A 27,137-nucleotide genomic window follows, 5' to 3' on the forward strand; every position below is an offset into this window, starting at 1 on the left:
TTCATGTCCTGACACTCCCTGCCCCTTCTTTATGTCCCACTATCACTGATCGCCTCATACTCCCCGCTCCTAAACCTCCTTCCTGCCACTGTGTGATGTGTTCTTATCTGTGTGCTTCCCGCAGGCTTCCCTGCTTGGAATGCCTTTTTCCCCCTCACTCATTTCTTAAGGCAGGTGAGCTGTTAGCTCCTCCTCAGAAACCTTACTCTGACTCTTGAATATCCCTGTCCCCCAAGCTGGCTTCTAGGTACAAATCTCTGTCATTACATTTCCTCCCATTATTCATGTATTCATTCCACCAACTAACCAACAGTGTTCATGTTGGGCAGAATTTTAAGCACTGGGATACAGCAGACAATGAGGAAAAAAAAAAACTCCTGTCCTAATGGAGTTTATATCCTAGTGAAGGGAGGTACATAATAAGTAAGTGGTAAAAACATGTGTCAGTAGCTATGATGAAAAATAGAATAAGAGGGATGGAATGTTCTGAGGTTGCAGAGGAGGCTGCTGTTTAAAGAACGTGGTCAGGGAAGGCCTCATGGATCATGTGGCCTTTGGGCAGAGCCCTGATGGGAGCAGGAGTGAGCCACGCACGCGTGAAGAAGCTTGTGCACGAGTGTGCTCCGTGTGTTCCACGATCAGCAAGGAAGGCCTGGTGCTTTCAGCACATGGTGAGGGGGACGAGGCGGAAGGTGAGTTCGAGAGCTAATGACAGCCAGAGTCAAATTCTGACATTTGGCTTTTACTCTGAGACCAGGAACCATGCATGCTTTTGTGCGGGGTGACGGTATCTGACTGTGTGCTAAAAGATGACTCTGACTCCTGGGTTGGAAATAGAGTTGGGTAGAGAGAGGTAGGGCTCAGAAGGGGCGGAGGCATGGAGACCAGATAGGACGTCGTTGTAGTAACCCAGATAAAAGGTGATGGTGGCGCGGGCTGACCAAAGTAGAGCCAGGGGAGGTGGTGATTAGTGATTGGAGTCGGGATATATTTTGAAGGTAGAGCCAACAGGATTTATAAAGCCTTGGATAAGGGACATGAGAAAAAGCAGGAGTCCAGAATGATTTCCAGGTTTTGTATATGAACAACAAGAAGGGACAGAATTGCTGTGAAGTGGGGGGGGAAGATGGCAGGGGAGTGTGGATTTAAGTTTAAGAAGCTGATCGGGCCTCCAGTTGGAGATGTTTAGTAGGTAGTTGCAAGTGTGCTTCTGGAGTTCAGAGGAAAGGTCTGCGCTAGAGATATAAATCTGAATGCTGTCAGGATTTAGGTGTTTCAAAGGTGTGGAATCAGATGAGAGAGAAGATAAGATGTGAGATGACAGTCCTGGAGCAAAGAAAACTTTAGAGGCCAGAGTGGTGCAGAGGACCCTGCAAAGGAACCAGAGGGTGAAGTGCATCTCACAGGGTGGGGACGATGACCTGTGTCCACCGCTGCAGGCAGGTCAGGGCGGTGTTGTAAACCTGCTCTTGTGTGTTTGTCTCCTTCAGTTGGCTGAGAACTCGAGAGCAGACACAGTCAGCAGTGTTGTTACTTACAGCTTTGAAATCAGTGAGATATGGGCGTGCCATTTAATGGCTGTTTTTCCTTAGGCTGGTTCTCTCAGTCTCTTTGAGCTTCAGTCTCATCTGTAAAATGGGAAGGTGAGAGCATCTTGTAAGGATCAATGAGATCATCCAGATGGCATGCCAAGCCGAGCCCCATCCAGGCGGTTAAACGCGTGCCAGTTATCATGACGATTAATTCAGTGCACCCAGCCCTTCCTGTTCAGCAGCATTGGCTGAATGAACCAGTGAATTGCATGTTCATTTTACTATTTCATTCAAGGCGTTTCCCTGTGTGCTTGTGAAGTGTTAACGTGGCATTTCTGGGGGTTCCTCCAGGGTTGCATGCTGACCCTCACCAAGTGTTTCTGCTGGAAGAGAGGAAGGGGCGTCCTCGGACAGAGCCGATGTGATGGAGCTCCCCAACTACAGCCGGCAGCTGCTGCAGCAGCTCTACACGCTGTGCAAGGAGCAGCAGTTCTGCGATTGCACCATCTCCATCGGGACCATCTACTTCAGGGCCCACAAACTGGTCCTGGCTGCTGCCAGCCTCCTGTTCAAAACCCTGCTGGACAGCACAGACACCATCTCCATCGATGCATCCGTCGTGAGCCCCGAGGAGTTTGCCCTCTTGCTAGAAATGATGTACACCGGCAAGCTGCCTGTGGGCAAGCACAACTTCTCCAAAATCATCTCCTTAGCCGACAGCCTACAGATGTTCGACGTGGCTGTCAGCTGTAAAAACCTTCTGACCAGCCTCGTAAGCTGCTCTGTCCAGGGTCAGGTGGTGAGGGATGTCTCCACACCATCCTCAGAGCCATCCAGCAAGGAGTCAGAGAAGCCCGAAATGGAAATCCTTTCCCCCGAGGGTGCTGGAGAGCATCACACTTCCCCGGAGGTCTCTACTCCTCCAGGGGGCCCCGTGAAAGTGGAGGTGAAGCACGGGGTCCCCACGGCTGGTCAAGAGATGAGAGTGGATCCTCCCGCTGCCCAGGAGGTTCAGGGGGACACAGACACCCCAGTGTCTCACTCAGCTGAAGTTTGTCCCTCCCGCCCTGTTGTACAAACCTTTATTGAGGCAAAGGAAGCAAGCACAGAACAAGGTAATATTCACTTAATCGTCGTTTTGTAACCTATCCTTCTATTACGGGACTCAGTGACCTTTATGAGTTTTTTTGTTTCATTGATAAATTTATCAAAGACCACTGTTAGATTGGAAACCAAGATCCTATGCAATAGTCGTAGGAGGTCATTCTTCCTTTCAGCATGTCTGTGGTTTTAGGTGTTGGAAGCCTGAAGGTGAGCCACAGGGCAGAGAAGCAGTGTTGTACTGAAATGACCATGTACCATTTTTGATTTTTACCCATTATCTTAACTAGGATGAAGATGACGCACAGGAGGAAGCTGTAAGAAATGGTGTTTTCTGCTGCTCATAATTGATATGTTAGATACCATTTATAAATGCAGTGCATGACCTAAAAGTTCTCAGCTTAAACTGGTAAAAAGCATTTCAAGTAATCAGCCGCTGATTTTTTAAATTTTGTTTTGTTTTACATTCAGAGTATGAGGGGAAACATTACCAGCTGAATTTTCTTCTAGAAAATGAAAAAATCTTTTCAGATGCACTCTTGATTACCCAGGATGTTTTAAAAAGACTGGAAGAGTGTTCAGAAATTAAAGATGTGCAGAAGCAGGTAGGTACCATGAGTTTTATTTGTTTGCTGGTTTCATGTTCTAAGGATATCAGATCAGGTATCAGGGTCTCAAAACCTTAAGCTTTTTTTTTTTGGGGGGGGGCGGACATTTACCCCCTAAAAGGACAATCTTGAAAAGTGCTAGGCAAGGTACTTTCAAAACAAAGACACATTTTGATCACTAGGTGAATCCCCAGTTTTGAAGCAGGATACTTAACTGAGGTTACCATTTCCTCCTGATTAATCAGGGGTAAAATGAGGCAGGAGGTAGTCACAGATAACCCCAAATCATAGATCAAATAATAGAAACAAAAAACAAAATAATCATAATTACTGAAAACATGGTACAAAAAGGATTTAATATAAACTTACATAGTAAATTGCATCCAGTGTTTAGGAATACAGTCGCTATTTTCAGACAATAATGGGGAACTTTTATTGAATATTTCACTTGTGCTATACTTGCTTGGTACATATGTTAGTTATCTCATTTAATCCTAAAAAAAATCATTGAAGTGGGTACTATTTTATTATTTTATATCCCTGTTTTATGGATGAGAACTATCTCAAAGAAGTGATATAGTTTGGCCAAGGTTGCAGAGGTCATGAAACTAAACTCTGAGCAAGAAGTTAAACCTAAGCATTCTGATGTTAGAGCTCTTCTGTTACGCACTGTGTTACTGCCTCCCACCGGGGTAAAAATGATACGCGTGTGTCACGTATGTGTAAATGTTTAGTGCTGTCTACGGAAAACTACCAGCTGCTTGCCATCTCTGTCACTTACTTGATGTTTTCTGCTTTTTCACCATCTCAGTGAGATGCGTCCCCACCAGTGGGCTCCCTCACTGCCCAGCTCCTCACCCCTGACGGTGCAGGGCCACACGGCCGCTGTAGGACCCTCTCGCGTCCCCTTTCTCGTGGCCTCGCCGCTTATCCTGAGGGGTGCTGGCAGAGTGAGCGGGCACCGCCCCGCAGACCTGCCCATCCAACTGGCGGGTCCTGTGGGGAGGCCTCCTCTGGTGCTGCAGGCAGTTTAGTGGCCGTTAGTTACTGTCGTTGACTGAGTTGGTAAGGAATCCGCCTGCAGTGCAGGAGACCCCGCTTCGATCCCTGGATCTGGAGGATCCCCTGGAGAAGGAAATGGCTACCCACCCCAGTCTTCTTGCCTGGAAAATCCCATGGACAGAGGAACCTGGTAGGCTATACAGTCCATGAGGTCGCAAGAGTCGAAAACGACTTAGTGACCAAATCACCAGTTATTATTCATCCACCCAATGCGTGCCTTCTACTCTTTAAATAGTTCCCTAATTCATAGCAAGTTACTTTTTATTTTATTGTTTAATTTTTAATTGGAGGGTAATTGCTTTGTGTTGATTTCTGCTGAACAGCGCAAATAGGCCCTAAGAGAGTGTGTGTGTGTGTGTGTGTGTATCCCCTTCCTCTTGAGCCTCTTTCCCTCTGCCCCACCACAAGCTGCTTCTTTGAAAAAACAAATTCAAGGTCAAGTGTTTACCTCAACCATGGTTTACTGACAATTGGCTGTAAATTGTTTTCTTGAGAGATAAACTGTTTACAAGACTGTGTGGACCCTGATGACTCTCTTAGGGGAGGTTTCGAGTTGTAACTCCTTGGTACTCTTTGTACTGATTATGCAGAAGGACATGATGGTTTTATATTTTTGCACTTGGATGTTCTCTTAACAGTGCAATCCATCATTTTTGTCACCAGTTTGTTACCTCGATAGCGTACAGACACACCTCTTCGTTTTCTCTCTCTGACTTCCTCTGCACTTGGGTTACCGAGGAGCGTTATCATTCCTTAGACCAGCAGTCCTCAGATTATTAGTGTCACCTGTGTACTCACTTAAACGGAGTCTTGTGCATTTTTTTTTTTTCCTGACACTGGTACCTAATAGTGTCTGGCACATAACAGGTGCTCAAAAAATATTTGCTGTACAAGGGTTCATTCAGCATTTCCCCCTCCTCCTTGTCCTAATCCTTTGATGGCAACAATGTTAATAGTACTTTGCAACACCACAGTGATTCTCCAGTGAGTGATCTTTATAGGATTATGTTATTTCTTCCTCCAGGTTTTAGAGGTCAGAGTAAGAGCTCTACAAAACACTTGGTGGCTACATTTAAAAATGATTCTGTTTTATTCTATAATAAATTGTTCAGCTACAGAAAGAAAAAGGGAAAAATACTCTAGGAACATAAGATTAAATTAAATTAAACATAGAGTTGGAGGAGGAATTCCTTGGTGGATTTTCCACATCCAGCGCAGGGGTCCCAGGTTCAGTCCTTGGTTGGGGAGCTAGGATCCGGCAAACTGCGTGGCAGGGCCAAAAAAATGTGTGTATACGTGTGGTGCGAGCCAGCAAGAGAGAGTTAGGGGCCCTCGCCTTGTGCACGGGCGCTTTCTCGCTCTTGCTCTCACACTCCCACTTTCTTTTAGACAGCTTGAGGTGTGATTGACATACAGCAGACTGCACATGTTTAAAGATGGCCGTTTGCTAAGTTTCAAAACCTGAAATCATCATCACAATCAAGATAGTGACCATGTCCACCCCCCCCCCAAAATATTTTCACATCCCTTGGCAATCCGTCCATTCTGCCCCTTTCCACCCGCCCTTCCCCAGGTAACACTGGTCTGCTTTCTCTCAATGAATGTGCATCTTCTCGAGTATTATATAAATGGAGTCCTACGGTCTGTGTTCCTTTGGGTCTGGCTTCTTGCATTCAGCGTAACTATTTTGAGGTTCACCCAGGTCGTTGCATATTCATTCCTTTTTATTGCTGAGCAGGGTTCCATTGAATGTATATCCCATTTATTTATCCAGCTCTACCATTTAATAGCTCTGGAGCAGGAAAGGGCACCCCACTCCCGTATCCTTGGCTGGAAATTTCCGTGGGCAGAGGAGCCTGGTGGACCATAGTCCATAGGGCCGCAAAGAGTCAGACAGGACTGAGTGACTGAGCGTGCACACACACATCCCTCGTTTACTAGCCTTGTGACCTTCATCGGCTTAATCTCTGTAAGTCTTAAGTTCCTAATTTGTAAAATTTGGGAGTGTTATCACCTACATCATAGGGTCATTGTGAAATTAATTAAGATTTATGTAAAACTCATACTAAAATGCCAGGCACATAGAAGGAGCTCAACAGGGGATGACTGCTGTTGTTTGCTGATACATTAACTCAGTGTTTTTGGACCCAGTCAGCCTTGAAACTCTGTTTTCACTTAATACCTTATAATATCCTAGTACTCTGGTCACTTCCTTTGACGCAAGATGGTTTGCTGTTGATGTTCAAGCTTAATTTGCAAGTCATGCCTTCAGATGGGTGCCATTACCCTTGAAAGTGGTTTCCTGAACTGTCGGCGTAGTGTCTCACACGAAGCCACCAGTCTCTAGAATAACAATTCAGTGTATATAAAATGATCTTGTTAAAATGTACGCCTCCAGACCACATTTCCAGAGTCTGAATCTTACATTCTGGTAGAGCTTGGGAATCTCCATCTTGAACAAGTTCCCTGTGGATGGCTTTTTTGGTACCTCTAGACTACATTTTGAGAAGCATTGCTGGAGAAGTTAACAGCCTACAAAATTCTTAATGTGTGATGGCAGATGTCACAGCATCTATGCTGACAGCTCTCAGTGTTTTGAGGAGTTGCTGAATACCCACTTTCCCAAGTGTTATTCTTTGTTTTCCTCTTGATTCAGCAAATATTTACTGAGCAACTGGTATGTTCCAGGCATTGAGCTGGTTGCTAGGGGAAAAAAAAACCTAAATAAGGCTGGATCCCTATCCTTATAGAATGTCTTGACAGCAAAGAAATCCTGGCACGTAGATAATTCTTTGGGAAGTGTGCACAGAAGTCACACAACTGCCAGAATCCCCCAAAGACTTCAGTGTCAAATCTAGATTTAGAACTGTTCACTTGGACCATCGTTCTGTATTTCAGCTGCAGTTGTAAACGTTGTTTGGAGAGTTTGTTTGCTGTTGTCGTTCTGTTTATACATTTCTGGCTCCCAGATAGCTTTGACTGTTTTTTTGGTGGTGGTGGTGGTGATTATTTGGTTAATCATCATCACATTAAAAAAAAAAAAAATTAGCTTGGGCTTCCCTGGTGGCTCAGTGGTCAAGAATCTCCCTGCCAGTTCGGGGGACGCAGGTTCGATCCCTGGTCCGGGAAGGTCCCACATGCTGCAGAACGTGTAACCCCGTGCACCACAGCTACCGAGTGTGTAGAACCCAGGAGCTGCAACTCCTGAAGCCGGTGCACCCATGTTCCACCACAGCCAGAGAAGCCGCTGTGATGAGAAGCCCACGCACCACAGCTGGAGAGTGGCCCCTGCTCAGCAACAAAGAGCCAACACAGCCAACAATAAATTAATAAAATTATATAAAAAAAGATAGCGCAATGTTAAAAATAATTTACACTTAGATGTGTAATTTTGAGGCCTATTAAGGCTTGTAAGTGATATTCTGATTGAGATGGACCAGTCAGTTCCTATTTTTTTCCCCTAAAAATCAGATATGAGATCGGCAGCTGGCCTGGATTGTGTTAGGGGGGGACACACGGACCAGTGTCCTGACTGTTTTCTTTCCTGAGATGAGTGATGAAAGGTGGCAAAGCCACGGCCTGAGCAGTGATTGCAGCAACGCGAGGAGAGGCTGGGCGGCTTGAGTTGTGTGAAACCAAAGCCAAAACTGATTAAGGAGAAATCTCTCGGGTGTTGGGATGGGAACGTGTCTTCCGCTTGTCTTTATCTCAGTGTAGTATCTCTGACCCATTAGAAAAAGCAGGTACTGACCTAAAGGGCTTTCTGGCTGAGCTGAGTAAAAGAAAAGTGTGACAGTGTTAGTCGCTCAGTTGTGTCTGACCCCAGGGACTTTGCGACCCCAGGGACTGTAGCCCACCAGGCTCCTCTGTCTATGGGATTTCCCAGGCGAGAATACTGGAGTGGGTAGCCATTTCCTTCTCCAGGGGTCTTCCAGAGCAAGGGATCGAACCTCCATCTCCTGCAATGCAGGCAGATTCTTTACCATCTGGAACCACCAGAAACTTACACTTTTTTTCAGCCTTTATGCTAAAACTTTTAATTGTCTACTTTGTTTATTCTTAGCCATGGCCCTGCTTTTTAATTCATTGTGTATATAGCAAAGTGAGTCTTTGACTAGAATAAGGAGATATCTCTTTCTACTATTGATTTCCTGCTGTTTGATCTACTTTTCACCTAAAGTTCTAGGAGGACTTCGCAAACCACAGGCCTGGTAGCATCCTTTTTTCCTTCACCTTTGTTTCAAAGGCAAATAACATTGAAGGCTCTTATGTGAATCTGATGTTTTCAACTGTGTCATGACTTCAAGGGTTTGTTAAGTGCAGGTCTGTGTTTTGTGGACTGTGTTCACTGACAAAGTAGGGTAATAACTTTCTTGAGAAGTGAAGGGGTAGGATTCACTCTACAGATCTAGGAGAGAGAAACTTATGGTGTTTTCTTGAATCTCTTCTAATTATCAAGTCTGAGATATGCAGCTACAGCTCAAAGGGCTGGTGGTCTTATGGGAAGGGAATTTCATTTAGTTAAACAAACATTTATTAAGCACCTATTGTATACCGGTCTCCGCACTAATCATTGAGACCAGGAGGAATGGTATAGATTGTCTGGAGGCTACCCAGTGTTCCATCTGATGTTGATTCTAATAAGTCCAATAAAATCCAGTGAAGTGGATTTGGTCACACTCGAAGTCTGGAAGATGAAACTGGGCGAAGGAGGCGTGCCAGGTCCATGGAGTGAGCCGGCGTTTCATGCTGGTGTTCTGCTCACCAGCCACGCAACCTTGGGCAAGTGACTTCACCTCTCTGATGCTCCTTTATATAGTCGCGGTCACGCCTGCAGGATCTGACGGGAGGAGTGAAGTAGATGGCACGTATTGCACAGCGTCTGGGGTGGTGCTGAGCTGTCGTGATCTGTCTCGTTATTGCCCTGGTCTGGCCCTCAGCATTCAGGGAAGGCATGAGCAAACAAGAGTGTGGTGTAACCAGACAAGTCCAAAGGCAGTAGGCAGACAGTTGGGAAAATAAGTAAATGCCATTAAAAGATATGAGTGTAAGGGAAAGATTGAGTCATTTTTTTCACAGACAACAGGGAAAGAAAACTGTTCCGTCTTTAAATATATTGACCCATATTTCACTCATAGATAAAAGTACTTTGAGTACTTGTGTGACCATGAATTGGTATGAATTTATTGAAGTACTTTTAACTGTAAGAATCAAAGGGGTTCTAAATGTCTGGTTGAAGAATAAAAGTCTGTTTTGGTTCATTTTCCTGGAGTTCTGTTCCGTGATAGCAATCAGTGAGTTCCAGCCTGTTGCAATATGTGACACCCTTCTGTTTAGGCAGATTCCCTGTTTCCAGAAAAGGGCTTACTCCGCTGTGGAGCCCAGGCAGCCTAGGGGGCTGATGGAGTTAACAGGCAACTGTGCTGGCTCCGATGCAGGTCTACAGTAGGTTCTGGAAGAGAGAGCAGGGAGCAGGGCCGTCCAGCCAGCTGACTGCTCGCTCCTGGCCCTTCTATCAGCCCAGCCCCGCTTCTCTTCCCAGATGGCCACCCTGGTGTCACTGCTGAGCAATGAAGTTAACAAATGTTTTAATTTCACTGCTGAGCAGTTCGGCAGAGGAGGAGACGGCGGTGAGGATAATGAGCGGCACATCAGATGCCACCCTTGATGGAAGCTTCCCCTCCCCGCTGGCTCACATGATAATGCAGACAAATTGAATGCTGAGAGGGGCAGACCTGGGATATCCGGAGAGCTTCAGGCGAACGAATAGTGGCCCAGGATTCAATGAGATAGCTGCAGGCTGTTACCAGCAAGGTGCACAAGATGGGCAGAGGAGGAAATGGAAAATAAAGAGGAAGAAGCAGGTTTAAAACTAAGGGTATGAGCAATCATGGGTCTTTAGGAGATACCTATTCCCATGCTTCTATGTTGAACAGATTTCTCTTAAACTTTAGCAGCTTTAAAGAACACGCATCTATGCCCTCATGGTTTCTGGGGGTCAGAAGTCCAGGCACAGCTCAGCTGAGTCCCTGGCTCAGGGTCCCTTACAGTGCTGCACTCAGGGTGTCGGCCTGGGCTGCACACACACCGAGGCTCACCTGGGGACGTCTCTTCCTAAGCTCACTCACTTGCCTGTTGGCCAGCGACTGAGTTCCTTGCCACGAGGGCCTCTCTGTTGGGCACCTCCCAGCATGGCAGCTTGCACCCCCAGAGCAAAGATGCCGAGAGAGTCCACACAGGGACGAGACGGCAGCCACAGTGACCCAGCCTCACACGTGCCGGCCCAACACCTGTCCCGTATTCTTTTCCTTAGAAGTGAGTCACGAGGCTCAGCCCAAGGGTGTGAGAACCTGGAGGCAGGCATACTAGGAGCCATTTCAAGAGGCTGCCTGCCGCAGGTCCCTACTGCTGTCAAAGAAGAGGCATTCTAAAGAGACTGTAGGCCAACTGCTGAAAGCCAGAAAGTCTGAATAAATGAGAGCAAAGAGAATTAGGCATTCAACTAGTATCTTTATCTTGTTTATTATTTTTAAAATAGAGACAACGATTTATCTTTTGTTCATGAAAGTTACTTATTCCAGTAAAATCTTAGTGTGGATTGTGTATTTTATCTCTGTTTACTTTTGGAGATGACCAACAAACATAGGAACCTTTTTTTTTTTTTAAGTTAGCTTTATGCAGTCCTTTCTGATCAGAAAACAAGCTCGACCAAACTCAAGAAACACAGAGTCTGACTCATTTATAATCCTGTTTATTTGGGAGGCAAGGAGAAGATCAAGTCTCTCTAAACAATAATTTTAAACATGTAATTACTGTCAGAATATGTAATAACTGTCTGGGTGAACTTTGCCAGTGTACATATTTATGAGATCCTTTTGTGTTGTATATATTGCTCTGTGTGTGTGTGTGTGTGTGTGTGTGTCTAGAAAACCTTAAATTTTTGTTCTCTAAAGACTCTCCTTAGAAAACTATTTTCTTTTGTAGTATCAATACTAAAAAAACATAAGAGGTAGGTTGTAGTTTTGCCAAGTAGGAATATAAAGATTATACATAATGCTATCCACATGAAATTAAGTTTTGATTACCAGATTTTTCATTACTGCTGAGATAGAAATATGAATTCTGCCTTCCAGTTGGCCTTCTTCCCATCTGCATGAGAGATGCTCAGTCGAATGCTCACATTGTTTGTTTTACCCCTGGAGTCATGTTAGTGCTCTAGGTTTCAGAGTCGTGGAGGTGAGCTGGGTGTGAGGCATGTGGTGCTGAGACCCCTGGAGGATCAGGTACATCCAGCCGACACTGTGACTCTGGACTGAACAGAGTTCAGGATGAGCATGCTGGTTTTCAGGGCTGTCTGCATGAAGCAACATGTGTGAGAGCTTTTCAAAAGGAGAGTGTATAAGGGAGAAAAAACGGAGTTGAGACCAGTCTTAGGTACTGCTTTTGGTTATGGATGTGAAAGAAGAGCCGTCGAGGAAGGCAGAGGAAGAATGGCCAGAAAGCCCTGGTGGCTCAGCCGGTAAAGCGTCTGCCCGCAATGCGGGAGACCCGGGTTCGATCCCTGGGTCGGGAAGATCCTCTGGAGAAGAAAATGGCAGCCCACTCCAGCATTCTTGCCTGGAAAATCCCATGGACAGAGGAACCTGGTAGGCTATAGTCCATGGGGTTGCAAAGAGTCGGACACAACTGAGCGACTTAACTTTACTTCAGAAAGGCAAATTCTTACAAAAACACTTCCATGTCAAGAAGTCAGAGAATTTTGTTGCAGAAACAGTAGTAACATCAAATGTCATAGAAAGGTCATGACGGCGGGGATCATACTGTTGAGGGCCTGCTTGCCCAGTCCAAGGAGCATAGGATTTCTGACTCATCTCTTTCTGGGCACTTGTGTTCTGCAGACCATAATGGGATGCCTTGAGGGTGAAGGACAATCAGCATTTCAGAGAATCCTGGATAAAGTAAGAAGTGAGAGCCTGGATGTTCAGACCGTTGTGTCCCTGTTGCGGCTGTACCAGGATTCCAGTCCTGCAGTCAGGACAGCACTGTCAGACGGAAAGCCGGAGGCTGTGGAAGCAGAGCCGCGGAAAGGTAGGAGGAGCCCCGCCCACCCGAGTGACCGCGTTTTGCTCTGGGAAGATGCTGCAAAGCTTACTTGAGTGATCCCATTTTTTCAGTGGCTTAGTTATTGTTAAGTGGTTTGCACAGAAATTTCTACCTGTAGTTCCAGAGGCTGCGTGTTAACATACACAAACTGAATCTGAGTCTTCATTTCTGCCCCCTAGTTAACTAAATCTGACACCTTGAAGTTGCAGAATATCATCTGTGTTCTCCTGCCCTTCAAAAGCCACACGTCCAAATCAGTGTTTGGCGTGCCCAGGGTGAACTGGCTTGCTGACAGCACGTAAAGGCTGAGGTTTCTCTCGTTTGGGTTAGGTACAAAGCGGTGGCCTTGCCAACCAGACGTTAACCTCTGGCTGGCTCTACCGCTTTGTGTTTCGACAGATAAATGAAACATTTTCCCTTTCATAGAAGAGTTTAAACGGAATAATAAAGTATTTTCCTCTCCAAAAGGAGATTGCGTTCGGGTGCCCAGAATAGGCTGAGAATCACTTTACTATTCTGTTAGATCTCTCTTGACAAACCACACTGTCATTTTCTTCAAATTGACTAGCCTCTCTTGTTCGTCTCCAGCTCTTTCTCCCCCAGGGAGCACAGAGGAGGGAAAGACCTTGTCTGTTCTGTTACTGGAACACAAAGAGGACCTGATCCGGTGTGTAACACAGCTGAGACCCATTTTGGAGTTCCTGGAAACAGCGGAGGAGGAATTCCTGCCTGGCTCTGAGAAAAGGGTGACTGTCCAGTATCTCTTGCTCCCTCCTGAACTCATGCGACACTTATTTTTAAGCCTCTCTTGTGGCACAGAGCACCATTTCCCCTTGCAGTATTGCTTCACACACTGTGCGTGAGCACCTTAAAGCTCGGGCTCTTAACTTCATGCTCCTGTATCCCCTGCGTCTTTAGATGCATGGACAGATGGTTCTCCCTGCTCTGACTCCGTGAGATTTTGATATACAACATTTGCCCCCAAAAGAGTTAGGTATGTGTATTCAGGCACATTTCTGATTATTATGACACTTTTTACAGAAATGATAACACTCTTCATCTTTAGAGAAATTGGGAAAGCAAGCAGAAAGGAAAAAACCTAAACGTCCCACCATCTCAGCACTCAGAGATCGTCACTGCTAACATTTTGGAGCCTGTGCGCCTGCTTTTCTTGTTTAAATCACCCTGGGGTGGGAGTACTGTATAGTTTTGTGAGTTTATTTTTTAAATGAATATATTGTGAATGTGACTTCCCTGGTGGCTCAGATGGTAAAGCATCTGCCTACAATGCAGGAGACCCAGGTTCGATCCCTGGGTTGGGAAGATCCTCTGGAGAAGGAAATGGCAACCCACTCCAGTACTCTTGCCTGGAAAATCCCATGGACGGAGGAGCGCTGTAGGCTACAGTCCATGGGGTCGCAAAGAGTCGGACATGACTGAGCAACTGCACTTTCTTGCGCTTTGTGAATGTATTTCCATACCTACAGTATGGATCACGGTAGCTGTATTCTGTTCTAATGGCTATACCATGATTCTTTAATGCTTTCCTGTTGGGCATTCGTTTCTTATTTTTTGCTATTCCAGTGTTTTGCTGTCATAAATGATGCTGCAGGGAACATTTTGCACACAGATCTTTGCATACATCTCAGGTTATTTTCTCAGAGGAATTTCTAAGAAGTGAGATTTTGGAAGAGAGAGTGTCAAGTTTTTCAAGTGTTTGATATATATTGCCAAATTGCCCTTCAGGAAGGTTGTACCAATTTACTCTCCCACCAGCCAGCTACTAAAATCCTCATAAAACTGCTAGCATGACTTCTCAAGTCCACTAGATAACTGTATTTGTTGGTGTTATCGATTTCAACTTTGTGCTAAAAATATTTTGATATTGGGAAGGAAGAAATAGGGAGACAGAACTTTCGTGGCACCAGACTGTGGGAAGTGGCTTCACTGTTCAGGAGAGAAAACGTTCATGAGCCGTGGGTGTGATGGCTGAGTGTGGGACTGACAGTGGGGGAAGGGATCCTAGATTTTCTTATTCTCGGTGATATTGCATTGCCTTTTTTTTCATGTAAAATGGGAAAACTCTTCATCTCAAAATTGTATTTTGAAAATTATATTTTTAAAAATTTAACTCCTTTGAACTTTTTGAGAAAGATGATATGCACACAGGATAAGATTAAACCCCTATTTTTTCCTTAGACTTCAGATTAAGTGTAATTTTAGGCACTCAGTTTAAGTAAGTTGCTTCTGTCTCTAGAAGCATCCCATTCCTTGTTAAGTGATTTCATTCAATTACTCATTCAAACTTTTTCCTTATTAGCTAGATTGGATGTGTCCTCTGAACTGTTTCATTATCTTGGTAAAATAGCACTTATAGGTAGAGCCCAAACTCAGCCTCGTTCTCGCCCGGCAGACCACACTGTCATTTTCTTCTGTCACTTTCAGTTTGCTTGACAGAAAGGGCTGAAGCAGAAGAACTTAAATTAGTTATAAATCACAAAAGCACTTCTTAGGATTGGGGTTCCACCAGAGCTTCATTAAGCTACTCTTTCTCACGAAAATTGAAGCAACATAATAGAGCAGGAGTGTAGCTGCGAATGTCGATCACACAGGCACAGTGTTTTCATACCATCTGGAGCGGGCTGTCTCGGGCCTTTGGAACTTTCTCTCTTCAGGAATGATGCTAGTCATAAGTACCATGGCCCTTCTGTAAACATACCTTGGGTTCTGTAAGAAGTGGTAAATAGGCATTTCTTTACTTCAGGACTGGAAACAGATACAGAAATAGTAATTACTATAGCTGCCACTTGTTTATTGTTTTCTGTGTACCAAGCAGTGTGCTGAGGACCTTTTAAGCCTTCCTAAATTCTACCCTTGCAGTAACTTTATGAAGTCGTGGATATTACCCTAATTTAAAGATGAAGAAACAGAAGCTGTAGAAGGGTAAGCAGCGCACCCAAAGGCACAGTTGCTTGGGGCCGGCCCTGGAGCCCAGACTTCTGAGTGAAGCACATCTGGGGCTTGCCTGGTGGTCCGGTGGTTAACGTTTCACCTTCCAGTGCAAGGGGTGCTGGTTCTATACCTGTTTGGGGAGCTAAGATCCTACGTGCCCTGTTGTCAAGAAACCAAAACATAAAACAGAAACAAGATGGTAGCAAATTCAGTAAAGACTTTAAAAATGGTCCACATTAAACAAAAATTTTTTTTAATAAGTAAGTGAACAAAACACATCTCTTAACCCCTGTGCATCTTGGTTCCTATTAATATTGGTAACCACTGTCATTTACTAGCAGTCACTTGTCCTAGGAGTTAGGCTTGGCTCTACGAATGGGAACTTCATTTTAGAGAATCCTCATAACAACTGTGCAAAAGAGTTGGTATTGTTATTTTCTTTTGCAGATGAGGAAAATAAGTTTTAAAGACTTAAATAACTTGCCCAAAGTCACAGAGGGCATACATTTTAAAACTTGGTTTCAAACTAGGCCTGTCTGGCTTAATAGTTCCTTCTCACTATTAACAGTATCCTCCTGTCTCATTTTGGATCAGGTTATCATTTAGGATCTAAGAGGTAACATGGAAATCAGAATAGCTTTTAGATACAAGCCCTTATTTTAAATTATGACTCATTTTGTAGATAGAAATCTGATATGTTTGAGACCTTAAAGAGAATGACTATGTTCTGTACAGACAGGAAATATGACAACTTGATTTATTAATATATACACGTGCCTTTCATAGATATAATACTCCTTTTACATATATAAAACCAATTTGGTTTTATACCTGAATTTATTATTTTTAAAATGGGAGTAATTTGATAGTGGCATCCTCTGACATGCAACAGTGACTGATCTGCCTAACTCTTTTTCCTGAGAGCTGGCATTTTCCCAAAGGAAACCTCAGGATTCAGTTACTGTGAACCTATAGACTACATGTACTAAAATAATCCCCAAAGTTATCCACAAGAACCAAGTTATATAGAGTGAGTTGCAGTCCATGAAGAATTAGTTCTACTATAATAGGTAAATAGCTATAAAGTCACTGTCAGGGATTTGACTTTTCAACCTTTTGCTGGAGCCCTGTGCCCTCTTGACTCAGAGAACCCTCTGGCACACCAGAGAAGAACCAGTGGGTAGAACTGTGGGGTGATGGCTGCAACTGGTGTCTGTGGCCACTGGGGAGGAGAGGGGTAATGAGGAACCCACAAGAAATATAATCCAAAAGTGCACTTTAAATCTGTTATTTTGGAGACCACAGACAAATGAAGTATCTGGGTATTCAAATTGCTGTATCAATAAAGGAAGGAAAATGATAGAATTGCTCTGAACTTGCAACCTCTGGCCACTTTATTGAATAAAACGGGAAAACACTGTAACCGTATTTATTAATTGCTACTCGATTTCTCAATCCTTAGTGTCTGAACAGACTCAATCTAAAGCTTTGATGTAGACTGCTCACTCTGTCACATAGACCTAGCATAAGAATATTTTCGCAAAATGCAGTGAGGTAAAGAATACGCACAGAACTGCAGTTGAAAGAGAAAGATTTTCATAGAGCTGTTTATTTGGAGACTGTTTTGGATTTTATTTAAGCAGAATAAGGAAGAGACTGTGACAGCTAGCTCTAGAGATGAGCAGGAGAAGACTTGAAGACAGGGCAGCTTGTACTGCGGTCTTGCTGGGCTTTCCAGTGGTGTGTCAGATACACTTAGAATTGCCAGTAACTGGTGTCGGGTTGATTGCTTGCCACCGCAGGTGATTCTGAATTGCTGTGAGGGCAGCACACCCAAGGAGACAATAGAAAATTTGCTGCACAGAATGTCTGAAGAGAAGACCCTGAGTGCTGAGAGTTTGGTAAAACTGCTGCAGGCTGTGAAGATGACGTTCCCAGACTTGGGCCTTCTGCTGGAGAATTTGCAGAAATTAGCCGCTTTGCCGAGCACCACAGGTATAAGTTAATTATTGATTCTCTGGACTGGGATCACTGCTACAGAAAATGATAGCTTAAAACTCCCCATTTGGCTCCTCACTGGGGAGATAAGACGGCGTTTGGAAAGGCCATTGTGAAAGGGAAACTTGCTGCCTCCCAGTCAGTGCTTCTCAGCGTTTCTGGAGTTAGGATTGGAAATCCGAGAATTTCTTCTCCATTAAACTCCCCTGTGATGTTCCCCTGGTTCAGGGTTTACGAAAGTACAGCTTTCCCAGGGCTGAATGCCTGTGGAGCAGATGGGCTCACAGACGTGAGCAGCGGGAACTCACTTCCCGCCTGGAGTGTGTCTGCTTCCAGCAGTGCCCAGAGTGGACCACCCCTCGTGTCCAGCCAGTTTGGGTTAATGGATCCACATCCCATCCCTTAGAAAAACAACCCAGCTCTAGCCAATCCCACTACCCCCCCCCACCCCACCCCCATCCCAGAGCATTGGAGACTGAGGTGGGTTTCAGAAAAAGGGAGTTTGGGAAGTAAGAGAACTTTTTTACTAGCTGATAGAAATAGCATATCCTTATACAAACTTGAACCATTCAAAAAATAAAGAAGGAAAGAACCTCAAATCCCACTTGATTATGTCAGTATTAACACATTCTGTCACATTATTTTTACAGTGTTGAGATACTCTACTACATTTTATCATTTCCCCCACTTTACAGTGTAACGTAAATATTCTCCACATTTCAGAACACTCCCTAGAGTTCTGGGTTGTTTTTTTTTTAAGGCTGTATAGTTTCCATCATCAGGATACATAGGCTGTGCCTGTATCCAGGGGCACGTGTAACCTAACGGTGGAGTCTTATCAAGATTCCTAGGGTTTGCATCCTGCCTTCTTTGGTAGCCGTGTGACCCTGAGTAAGTGACTTAACCCTTCTGAACCTTATTCTCTCCTCCGTGAAATAGGGGTAAGAATGGTACCTACTCCTTCATTTTCATGGCTACTATGAGATAAATATGTAAACATTGAGCTCAGAGCTCAGCACGTAATTTTGTCATTGTCTAGTGGTCAAGTCATGTCAGACTCTTTGCAACCCCATGGACTGCAGCTTGCCAGGCTTCCCTGTCCCTCACCATGTCCCAGAGTTTGCCCAAGTTCATGTCCATTAAATCAGTGATGCCATCCAACCATCTCATCCTCTGTCGCCCTCTTCTTCTGCATTCAATGTTTTCCAGCATCAGGGTCTTTTCCAATGAATTAGCTATTTGCTCTCTGGTAGCCAAAGTATTGGAGCTTCAGCTTCAGCATCAGTCCTTCCAGTGAATATTCAGGGTTGATTTCCTTTAGGATGGACTGGTTAGATCTCTTTCTGGTTGCTTTTTAAGGGACTCTCAAGAGTCTTCTCCGGCACCACAGTTTGAAAGTATCAGTTCATCAGCACTCCACCTTCTTTATGGTCCAGCTCTCACATCCATACATGGCTACTGGAAAGACCACAGGCTTGACTATAGACATAATAGGCACTCAGTGAATGTTGGTTGTTATCTTCTTCATCATCATCATCTCAAGTTTCTTAGTGGCGAATATCTTTTTTTAAATTTATTTATTTTTAATTGGAGGGTAATTGCTTTACAGTGTTGTGCTGGTTTTTGCCATACATCAACATGAATCAGCCATAGGTATACATAGTGGCAGAAATCTTTGTACACAGATGTTTTTCTTTTCTTTTCTTTTTTTTTGCCTTCAGATCATTTCTTAAGGCTAGATTCCCAGAAGTGGAGTTACTGGGCCAGAGAGGAGAATAAATTTTTAAATATCTGTAGAGCTAAAGGGAATGCCTGATAGTTTTTATTTTTCTTTGCTTTCAAATAAATACGACTTCTTGAAAGAGAGCCGATAACAGATTGGCTCCGAGGGCATCTGAACAGAAGAAGGATGGGTCAGCTTCGCTACCACACTCGCAACTCATGCCTGCCTGTACTTGGGATCACCACATGGATGCTTTACCTCGGGCCTGATGCATAATATCTCTTGAATCTGTACATCTGAATCTCTTACAAGTGCAGCCTTCTAATTACCCCGCTATTGAGCAGTCACTAGCTTCTCCCACTGGGCACTCACTTTCAGAGTGCTGGTGGGTGTTGTGGGCCTGCAGCCCTGAGTGATTAAGTGTAGCCCAGAGGAGACGTGAGCACGTGTGTGTGAGGCCCACGCCAGGAGCTCCAGCTGTGCGCCAGAGGAGACCAGGCTCCCGTACCAATCTGCTCCTCCGCCTGCATCTGTAGCTCCCCTCACGTCACCTGGAAGAAGCCCTTAAGGAGGCTTTGTCGCATCAAACGTTGTTGTCTTGCTAATATCCTTACAGCTCAAGCAAATCCTGATGACTATGGGATTGAACTATTGAGAAGGTATCATGAAAACCTCTCTGAGATTTTCACAGACAACCAGATGTTACTAAGAATGATCCCACATGTGAAGAGTGTAGTCCCTGGAGAAAAAGAGGTAAGAGAGAGGGAGGAAGGGTGGGCAAAATGAGAGAGAAGAGAAAAGATTAACATATATATGTATGTTTAATATATATTCTATATAAGCACACACAGCCATGTTCAGATATGATAGACTAGGAAGTCAGCAGAGAAGGAGAAGTAGAAGGTGATTCCGTTTCGAAGGCAGAGTGACAAGTAGGGTAGTTGTAATGTCTGTAATGATGTAAAGAAGGGCTTTCCAAAGGAGGAGTGGGAAACCTTCTCATGTATCAACATCTCTCAGGTTGAAAGAGGTGAAGGATGTTGAAAGACTCCCCAGAAATATGTTCACTATGACGCAATGCCCAGACTCGCAGTTCTGTAACTGGACCGCCTGCTAGAAAGTCCCTTACGTGTGTGTCTGTGCTGCATCCCGAAGGTCATGGAGAAGCTCGTGAGACGTGATGCTGGTTCCGGCGGTTTCAGTGCTCTGATGTCAGCAGTTCTAGAAAAGCACACACTGTCTGCAGCGGCCATCTGGCAACTGCTCCTGGTGGCTCAGGAGACAAAGACCTGCCCACTGAATCTGCTCATGGAGGAAGTACGAAGGGAGCCCAGCGCTAACGCTTTCTTCCGGGCAGGTAGGGTGCCAGGGACTGTGTGCTCGCTTTGCCCCCTCCAGAGACTATTGTCCATCTTGCCAGAACATAGAGCTCTCTTTCAGTCTTCCGCATCCCAACCAGTAGAAGTGAGGACCGGCAGTTTTGATCAAGGATGTGGGAGTTTGTAAACCTCTTAAAGTAAAATATGGGCAGTTATTCTACACTTCTATTAATAATATCAGTCTTCCAGCTTCAGTGCTGTTTGCCCTTCCCCCGCCCCGGCCCCGCTGAGGTGGGAGCTGGATGAAGTAGATTCTCGTGCCAAAGAATTGAGCTGAGAAAAAGTGAGGAGGAAAAATGCAGCTCAGTGCTCTACTCATGAGTTTTCAACCCCTCTTTGTTCAGTGATGACCCCAGAAAGTGCTGCCTTCGAGACCATCCTGAGGCATCACAGCTCGATCCTAGAGGCCATCCAGCAAACGGCTCAGCTCAAGTGCCTGGCCTCAGAGGAAGAGCAGTTGGCAGAGACCGTGAGAGAGGTGCGCTGGGGATGAAAACGCAGTGTCTGGGGGAGTTCTGCAGCGTCGGTGCCCAGGACCGTCTTCTCTCCTAAGGGAGTAGCCAGCTCCTGTTTAGCGACTGCTGTGGGCGGGCCCGGGACCAGGAGACATTTGTCGCGCTTTCGCTCTTTTCATCCTCCCAACTCTGCGTGGCAGGTGCTGTCTCCCACATTTTACAGATAAGGGACCTGGGGCTCCGAGGGGTCAGTGACAGATCTAGGATGTGCCAGCCGGTCAGAGAAGCAGCCAGGATTGGAATGCGGGCTCAAGTGACTCAGAGGCAGATTGAGTCCGTTTGTCTGAACCTAGGAAAACTCAGAGGGAACCATGATACTCTCCTGTCACATGTTCTAAGAAGCAACATTTTTCAGAGGAAGAAAAGTAAAATTGGTCTTATTACACGCTCTGTTCTGGCTTCTAGAAAGAGCCAAAATAAGCATAGAAAGAACAAAGCTTTCGCCCATATGGGGTAGCAAGTAGTGCCAGCTCATCTTCTGTACGGCTTCTACAGTGTGGCTGGCGTCCCAGAAAAACCAGGTGGGGATGGCGGGGGGGATTCACGGATGTTCATCCCAGGATCACGTGCATCTTGAGTGCAAAAGAATCATAAAGGAACATGAAATTTAGCTACAGATTCACCTATGGTGCTTTTTGATCCAGATGGGCATGGCTGTGGTGTGTAGAAGGGCCTTTTCTAACTCTCCACACAGGTGACAGCCCCACCTTGGTGTGACTGTCAGATGGGCAGAAGACGGCACACGTTTCTGTGGGGCTTCAGAGGAGAGATTCATCTGCTAGACTCTCTCCAGCATGCCTCAGAGATGGGGCTTCTGCCGTTGATCAGTTTTAGCCTCGCTAATTGGTCTCATGCCTGCCTCCAGGGACATCAGGTTTATTTAGATAGACTTGAAAAGAGCAGAAATAAAATATCCCCCAAAATGAAAATTCCATTTGGCCATCTGTGGATGGTTTAGTTTTATTTCTCAGCATACTGACTCTTTCTGCTGATAGCTCTAACATTCTGAGAGGGTGGCTTTGAAATAATATTCTTGGCCTCTTTAAAGCCCCTATTTGAACCTTCTTTAAAAAGCTGAGTTTCTTTATGAAAGAAAATGATGTTTAAAAGGGTACATCTAAGTATCTAAAAATGTGAAGCCTACACTGATCATGCAGAATTGCTTCCCGACACTGAGACCATTATATACAATGAAAAATTGTCTCAGTCTTCAAGACAGAAATGCCAACAGCCACATCCTATAGCTCTCCTAAGCATTTGATACTGAGATCTAGAAAAGTTCTTTAGGAGACTCCTGGTTTCTGAGAAGATACTTCTCATAGAAATACCTCATCGATTCCTTGCTTGCACCTTTGTATATGCACACTGGTCTTCACATGTGTCTCCTTGTTTAAATTTTGTGAATTTCCCTGCGCTTGGAGAAAAGGGGGCTCTCCGCTATATGTACAGGAAGAAATGTGTTACTTATTATAGATGGGGCAATGCCTCCCTGAAATTAGCTTTGTTTCCTAAGTTGAAAACCATAGAGAAAATCTGCTGATGTCAACTACAACCCTTGGTCTCGTGGTATTCATTTAGATTCTGAGCAGCTCCTCTGAGACAGCCAGCCCCGACGCTTCCCTGGGAGCACTGCTGAGCAGAGCCGCGGAAAAATCCATCTCAGCCACTGAAATATGTCAGCTCCTGTGCAGCGTCCACAGATCCTCCCCAGGCCTGCAGCCCGTCATGCAGGAGTTAGCGTGCACTGGTAAGCAACGGGGCGGGTGGGTCCTGTTAGGCCCCCAGCTTGTCTCCTTGTTGGAGAGAAGAGGCTGCAGTTCATGGAAGAGCTCATTCTTCACGACCTTACTTATTGCATATGCTCTCAAATGCTTAGAGGAGTCTTAGACCATAGATATGGTTTGTGTTTGTCAGAGAGAAGAGATGACAGTGATATTTCATTAGAGTTTGATGAGGGTCCCAAGTAGTTTCCAGTCTCCCCCAAAGAAGGAAAGTTAGAAAGCAAAGTAGAAGCCAGGACAATTTCCAGAGCCATGCGATCTCTCTTCTGCACAGGTTTCCTTACTCAGGAAAAGGGAGAGAAGGAAAGGTGGACAGTGAGTGGTAAATTTCACTCTGAAGGCAAGGACAAAGCAGGTGAAAAGCCAGCCGGCGAAGACCGCCAGCCTGGAAACCAGGACGGTCAAGGAGAGACGGCTGCCTTGCCCGAGCAGCAGGAGAAAGACCCGTCTGCCTCCCCAGACTCTGCCAAGAAGAGCTTCGTCTGTAACGCCTGCGACAAGAGCTTCCACTTCTACTGCCGCCTCAAGGTGCACATGAAGCGCTGCCGGGTGGCCAAGAGCAAGCAGGTGCAGTGCAAGGAGTGTAACGAGGCCAAGGACTCCAAGAAGGAGCTGGAGAGGCATCAGCTGGAGGCCCACGGCGCGGCTGCAGAGCCCAGCGTCCCCAAGAAGAAGAAGAAGAGGCTCCCGGTGACCTGTGACCTCTGCGGACGAGAATTTGCTCATGCCTCAGGTACGCTCAGAAAGGCGTGGTCACGGAGGACGATGATTCAGACACAGTGAGTCCCCTCCGTGCGGACGACCGCTGTTCTGACAGCGTGTGCGTCAGCACACTGTCCAGCAGTCAGCCTAGGTACCCTGCTCCCAGGATCGGCTGTGTAGTACTGTATTACAATGGGTTTATAATACTTTTCACACAAATGCCACATAAAAAACAAACGCAAAAAAGAAAACATTTTAAATCTTATAGTATAGTACCTTGAAAAGTACAGTAGTCCAGGTCAGCAGCTGGCATACAGGGGCATGTTCGCATCTTTGGAAGTTCGCAACTCGAAGGTTCGTATGTAAGGCACTTACTGTGTTGTAGTTTGGATTCCAGGCCTTGCCTCCAGGATACAGGAAGGACTGTGTAAGGCCTTAGAAAATACAGCGGAGGCAGGGGACCGTTTTGAGAGGAGCGCGAGCTTGGGAATCAGCATCCTGAGCTTTCATTCACACCCTCTGTCAAATAGGTACCCTGATTAACACCCACTTTTTTGGATTGTTATGAAGATTTAGGGCTTCACTGGTAGCTCAGCTGGTAAAGAATCCGCCCACAACGCGGGAGAACTGGGTTCGACCCCTGGGTTGGGAAGATCCCCTGGAGAAGGGAACAGCTACCCACTCCAGTATTCTGGCCTGGAGAATCCCATGAACAGTATAGTCCATGGGGTCACAAAGAGTCAGACACGACTGAGCGACTTTTTGCTTTCATGAAGATCTAAGACAGTATGGCTAACACACCTAGTACCATGTCTTCAGTAGAGTTAGTGCTCAGTAAACTGTGGCTGTTATTATTCACGACGATAACCAGCTCTTTCTCACCTGATACTCTGGTTTCCATGTACCACTGGTTTCTGGAGAGTAAACAAGAGTCCTAGAAATCAGCAGAAGTAGATTGTTTTCCCTTGCCTGAGACCTAGTGAAACAGAAACGTGAATTCACACCGTGCTCTCTCTCTCAAGGCCTGGCCTGGCAGTGCTCAGGCGTGTCCTCCTGCTGGATTCATAGCTCTGACCACTCGTATTTCTGGTCCCTGGCACGGCTTCCCTAGGCATGCAGTACCACAAATTGACGGAGCATTTTGATGAGAAGCCATTCTCCTGTGAAGAATGTGGGGCAAAGTTTGCGGCCAATTCTACCCTGAAGAACCACCTTCGCCTTCACACGGGGGACCGGCCGTTCATGTGCAAGCACTGCCTGATGACCTTCACCCAGGCCTCTGCCCTGGCCTACCACACCAAGAAGAAGCACTCAGAAGGTAAGGTGTGGAGAATGTCTTCATTCTTCCTGCAAATGTTAATGGTGTGAGCTGCCTGAAAACCCACTGGAAATTAGGCATGATAAAAAGTCTCAAGTAGATCAAAAGCAGAAACAGACACAATCTCCAGGCCCACAGCTGATGGGAATACCTTTGTGCACAGACATGTAAGATGCTTATGGTGAGAGTCTAAAGAGTGGCCAGCTGACTTAGTGTGGTGACTTTACGGTTACAGAATTTACATAAAGCCAGGAATCCCATGGGCTTCGAGGTGGAGGTCAAGCATAAGAAAACCATGGTTGAACACGCACTGTGGATCGGGCAGTGGTGGGTGCTAAATGTCTTACCTGGAATCCCTGTGAGCATGGAGCTGATGGTCTCGAGTGTCTCTAGTGTAGCGACAGAGACCTCAGTGGTGTGAGGTGGAATAAAACCATTACAGGGACACATGGAAGGCGGACATAAGGGTTTCTAGTCCAGTGGGAGGGGAGGAGGAGGTGTGTGGTCAGGGAAAGCTTCCCGGAGGAGGCTGTGCATCTTTTGGAGCAGTTATGTGTGAGCACAAACGCCACCACCATCTCACCTGGACCACTGCTGTTGCCTCCTAACTGGGCTTCCCCCTCACCCGCTTTCTCTGGGCAGTGTGGTCAACGTGCAGGCTCAAGCGAGCCTCTGAAAGCTAAACCACAGCAGGTCGCTTCTCTGCTCAAAGCCCTGCAAGGAGTTTTCACCTCAGTCAGCGTGAACTCTGAAGGTAGCCTGCTAGTCTCCTCGTGATCAAGTCCCCTGATGCCCCGCTGACCTTATCCCTCACTGCTGTCCCCTCGCTCGCCCTGTTCCACCTGTTGCAGCCTCCTTGCGAGGCCTCTGACCTGCGGGGCATCTTCTGCTGACCTGTGCTCTGGCTGTTCCTCTGCTTGGAAGGCTTTCCCTTCAGACGCCTCCAGGCTTCACTTCCTCCCCACCTGCAAGTCCTCATGCATGCCTCGCCTTTCCCGTGAGGCCTCTCCTGCCCACCCTGTGTGAAATCTCAGCATTCTAGCCCTCCTGCGTTGGTTTTCTCCATATAGCTTACCATAGGATCGATCTGTCATCTACCATCTTTATTTTGTTTATACTTGGTCTTCCCCCTGTTAGAATGCATGCTGCGTGAGGATAGAGCTCTCAGTCTTTTTTTTCCCCCTCTTTCCCCTGTATCTGTGGAACTTAGAATAGTACTCAGCAAGAGGAGGCCCTCAATAAACATTTACAGAGTGAATGAATTTCTTGAGCATCATTCCAGGTGCTAGAGATGGTGCAACTGTACACACCCTCATGGAACTTACATTCCAGTGGGTAAAACCAACCATATATCAGTGTATAATATAAATTCAGATAGTAGTCATTGCAATGAGGGAAAATAAAGCCGAGTAAGCAGTAGGGGTGCGGGTCAGGCCCTGTTTATTTCTGTCAACAGTGAGGGCAGATGAGATCTGAGTTGAAACCTGAATGGAACCAGTGGAAGATCCAGGAGAAGAACATCACCATGTGGACCACACAGCTCCACACCCCATGTGGGAGCAAAAGAGCCTCAACTGCTTGAGGGGCCCGAGAGAACTAGAAGGAGCTGAAGCACAGTCCACGAGAGTCCAGTGTTGAGAAATAAGGTCAGGGAGGTCACCAAAGGTTGCTCTTATAGGATCTTAGGAGCCAAGGTAGGGACTTGGCTTTTTATGTGAGGAGTGTTAGTTTCTATTGCTGCTGTTAAAAATTTCCAGAAACAGTGGCTTGAAACAGCATGAATGTATTATCGTTTACCATCTTAAAAGTTAAAAATCCAAAATAGGCCTTAAGAAGCTTTAGCACCAAAGTTTTGGCGGAGCGCGTTCCTCCTGAAGGCTCTCGGGGAGTTTGTTCCCTGCTTCTCGCAGCTGCCAGAGGGGGTTCCGTAGCTGCAGTCTCTGCCTCGTCATTGTGACCCCCCTTGCCTGTCCTCCCTGCCTCTTCCAAGGACCCTTGAGATTCCAGTTAGGCCTACTGGGGTACCTAGGGTGCCCTCATCTCAAGGTCCTTAGTCACATCTGCCAAGTCCCCTTTGCCATGTAAGGTGACAGCGCACAGCCTCGGGCGTGAGGGTGTGGACCTCTTTGGGAGCGTTGTCTGTCTACCGCGGAAAGCCATGGGCGAGTTTTGAGCAGAGGAGTGATAGGATCTAACTCACAGTTTTTCAGGTTGACTCTGACCACTCTAGACAATAAACCTTAACAAGGCAGGCGTATAGGATAAACAAAGAGATAGTTAATCTGTTGTGGAGCTGATGGACTTTTTGATGAGAGCCATGTTGGGGGAGGTGTAAAAAACATTCAAGTTGGGGGCTGTATTGT

General features: G+C 45.9%; 1 protein-coding gene and 1 non-coding gene across 10 annotated transcripts in view; both read left to right on the forward strand.

The window, feature by feature from the left end:
* ZBTB40 (zinc finger and BTB domain containing 40) overlaps positions 1 to 27,137 on the forward strand; it is a 74,713-nt gene that overhangs the window by 33,535 nt on the left and 14,041 nt on the right. For all 9 annotated transcript variants that reach the window (XM_043444830.1, XM_043444823.1, XM_043444828.1 and 6 more), the window contains 11 exons: positions 1,884 to 2,647; positions 3,105 to 3,238; positions 12,202 to 12,391; positions 12,995 to 13,152; positions 17,161 to 17,353; positions 19,696 to 19,832; positions 20,235 to 20,436; positions 20,803 to 20,936; positions 22,552 to 22,720; positions 23,029 to 23,487; positions 24,568 to 24,774. In XM_043444830.1, the coding sequence (XP_043300765.1) occupies positions 1,957 to 2,647; positions 3,105 to 3,238; positions 12,202 to 12,391; positions 12,995 to 13,152; positions 17,161 to 17,353; positions 19,696 to 19,832; positions 20,235 to 20,436; positions 20,803 to 20,936; positions 22,552 to 22,720; positions 23,029 to 23,487; positions 24,568 to 24,774 (2,674 nt within the window). In that variant the 5' untranslated portion in view covers positions 1,884 to 1,956. The remainder of the gene's footprint in view (positions 1 to 1,883; positions 2,648 to 3,104; positions 3,239 to 12,201; positions 12,392 to 12,994; positions 13,153 to 17,160; positions 17,354 to 19,695; positions 19,833 to 20,234; positions 20,437 to 20,802; positions 20,937 to 22,551; positions 22,721 to 23,028; positions 23,488 to 24,567; positions 24,775 to 27,137) is intronic.
* TRNAC-ACA lies at positions 13,658 to 13,729 on the forward strand. Its single transcript has one exon. It is a non-coding gene; the product is annotated as a tRNA-Cys (tRNA).

This window comes from Cervus canadensis, chromosome 24, assembly GCF_019320065.1.
Source record: "Cervus canadensis isolate Bull #8, Minnesota chromosome 24, ASM1932006v1, whole genome shotgun sequence".
NCBI classification, from domain to species: Eukaryota; Metazoa; Chordata; class Mammalia; order Artiodactyla; family Cervidae; genus Cervus; species Cervus canadensis.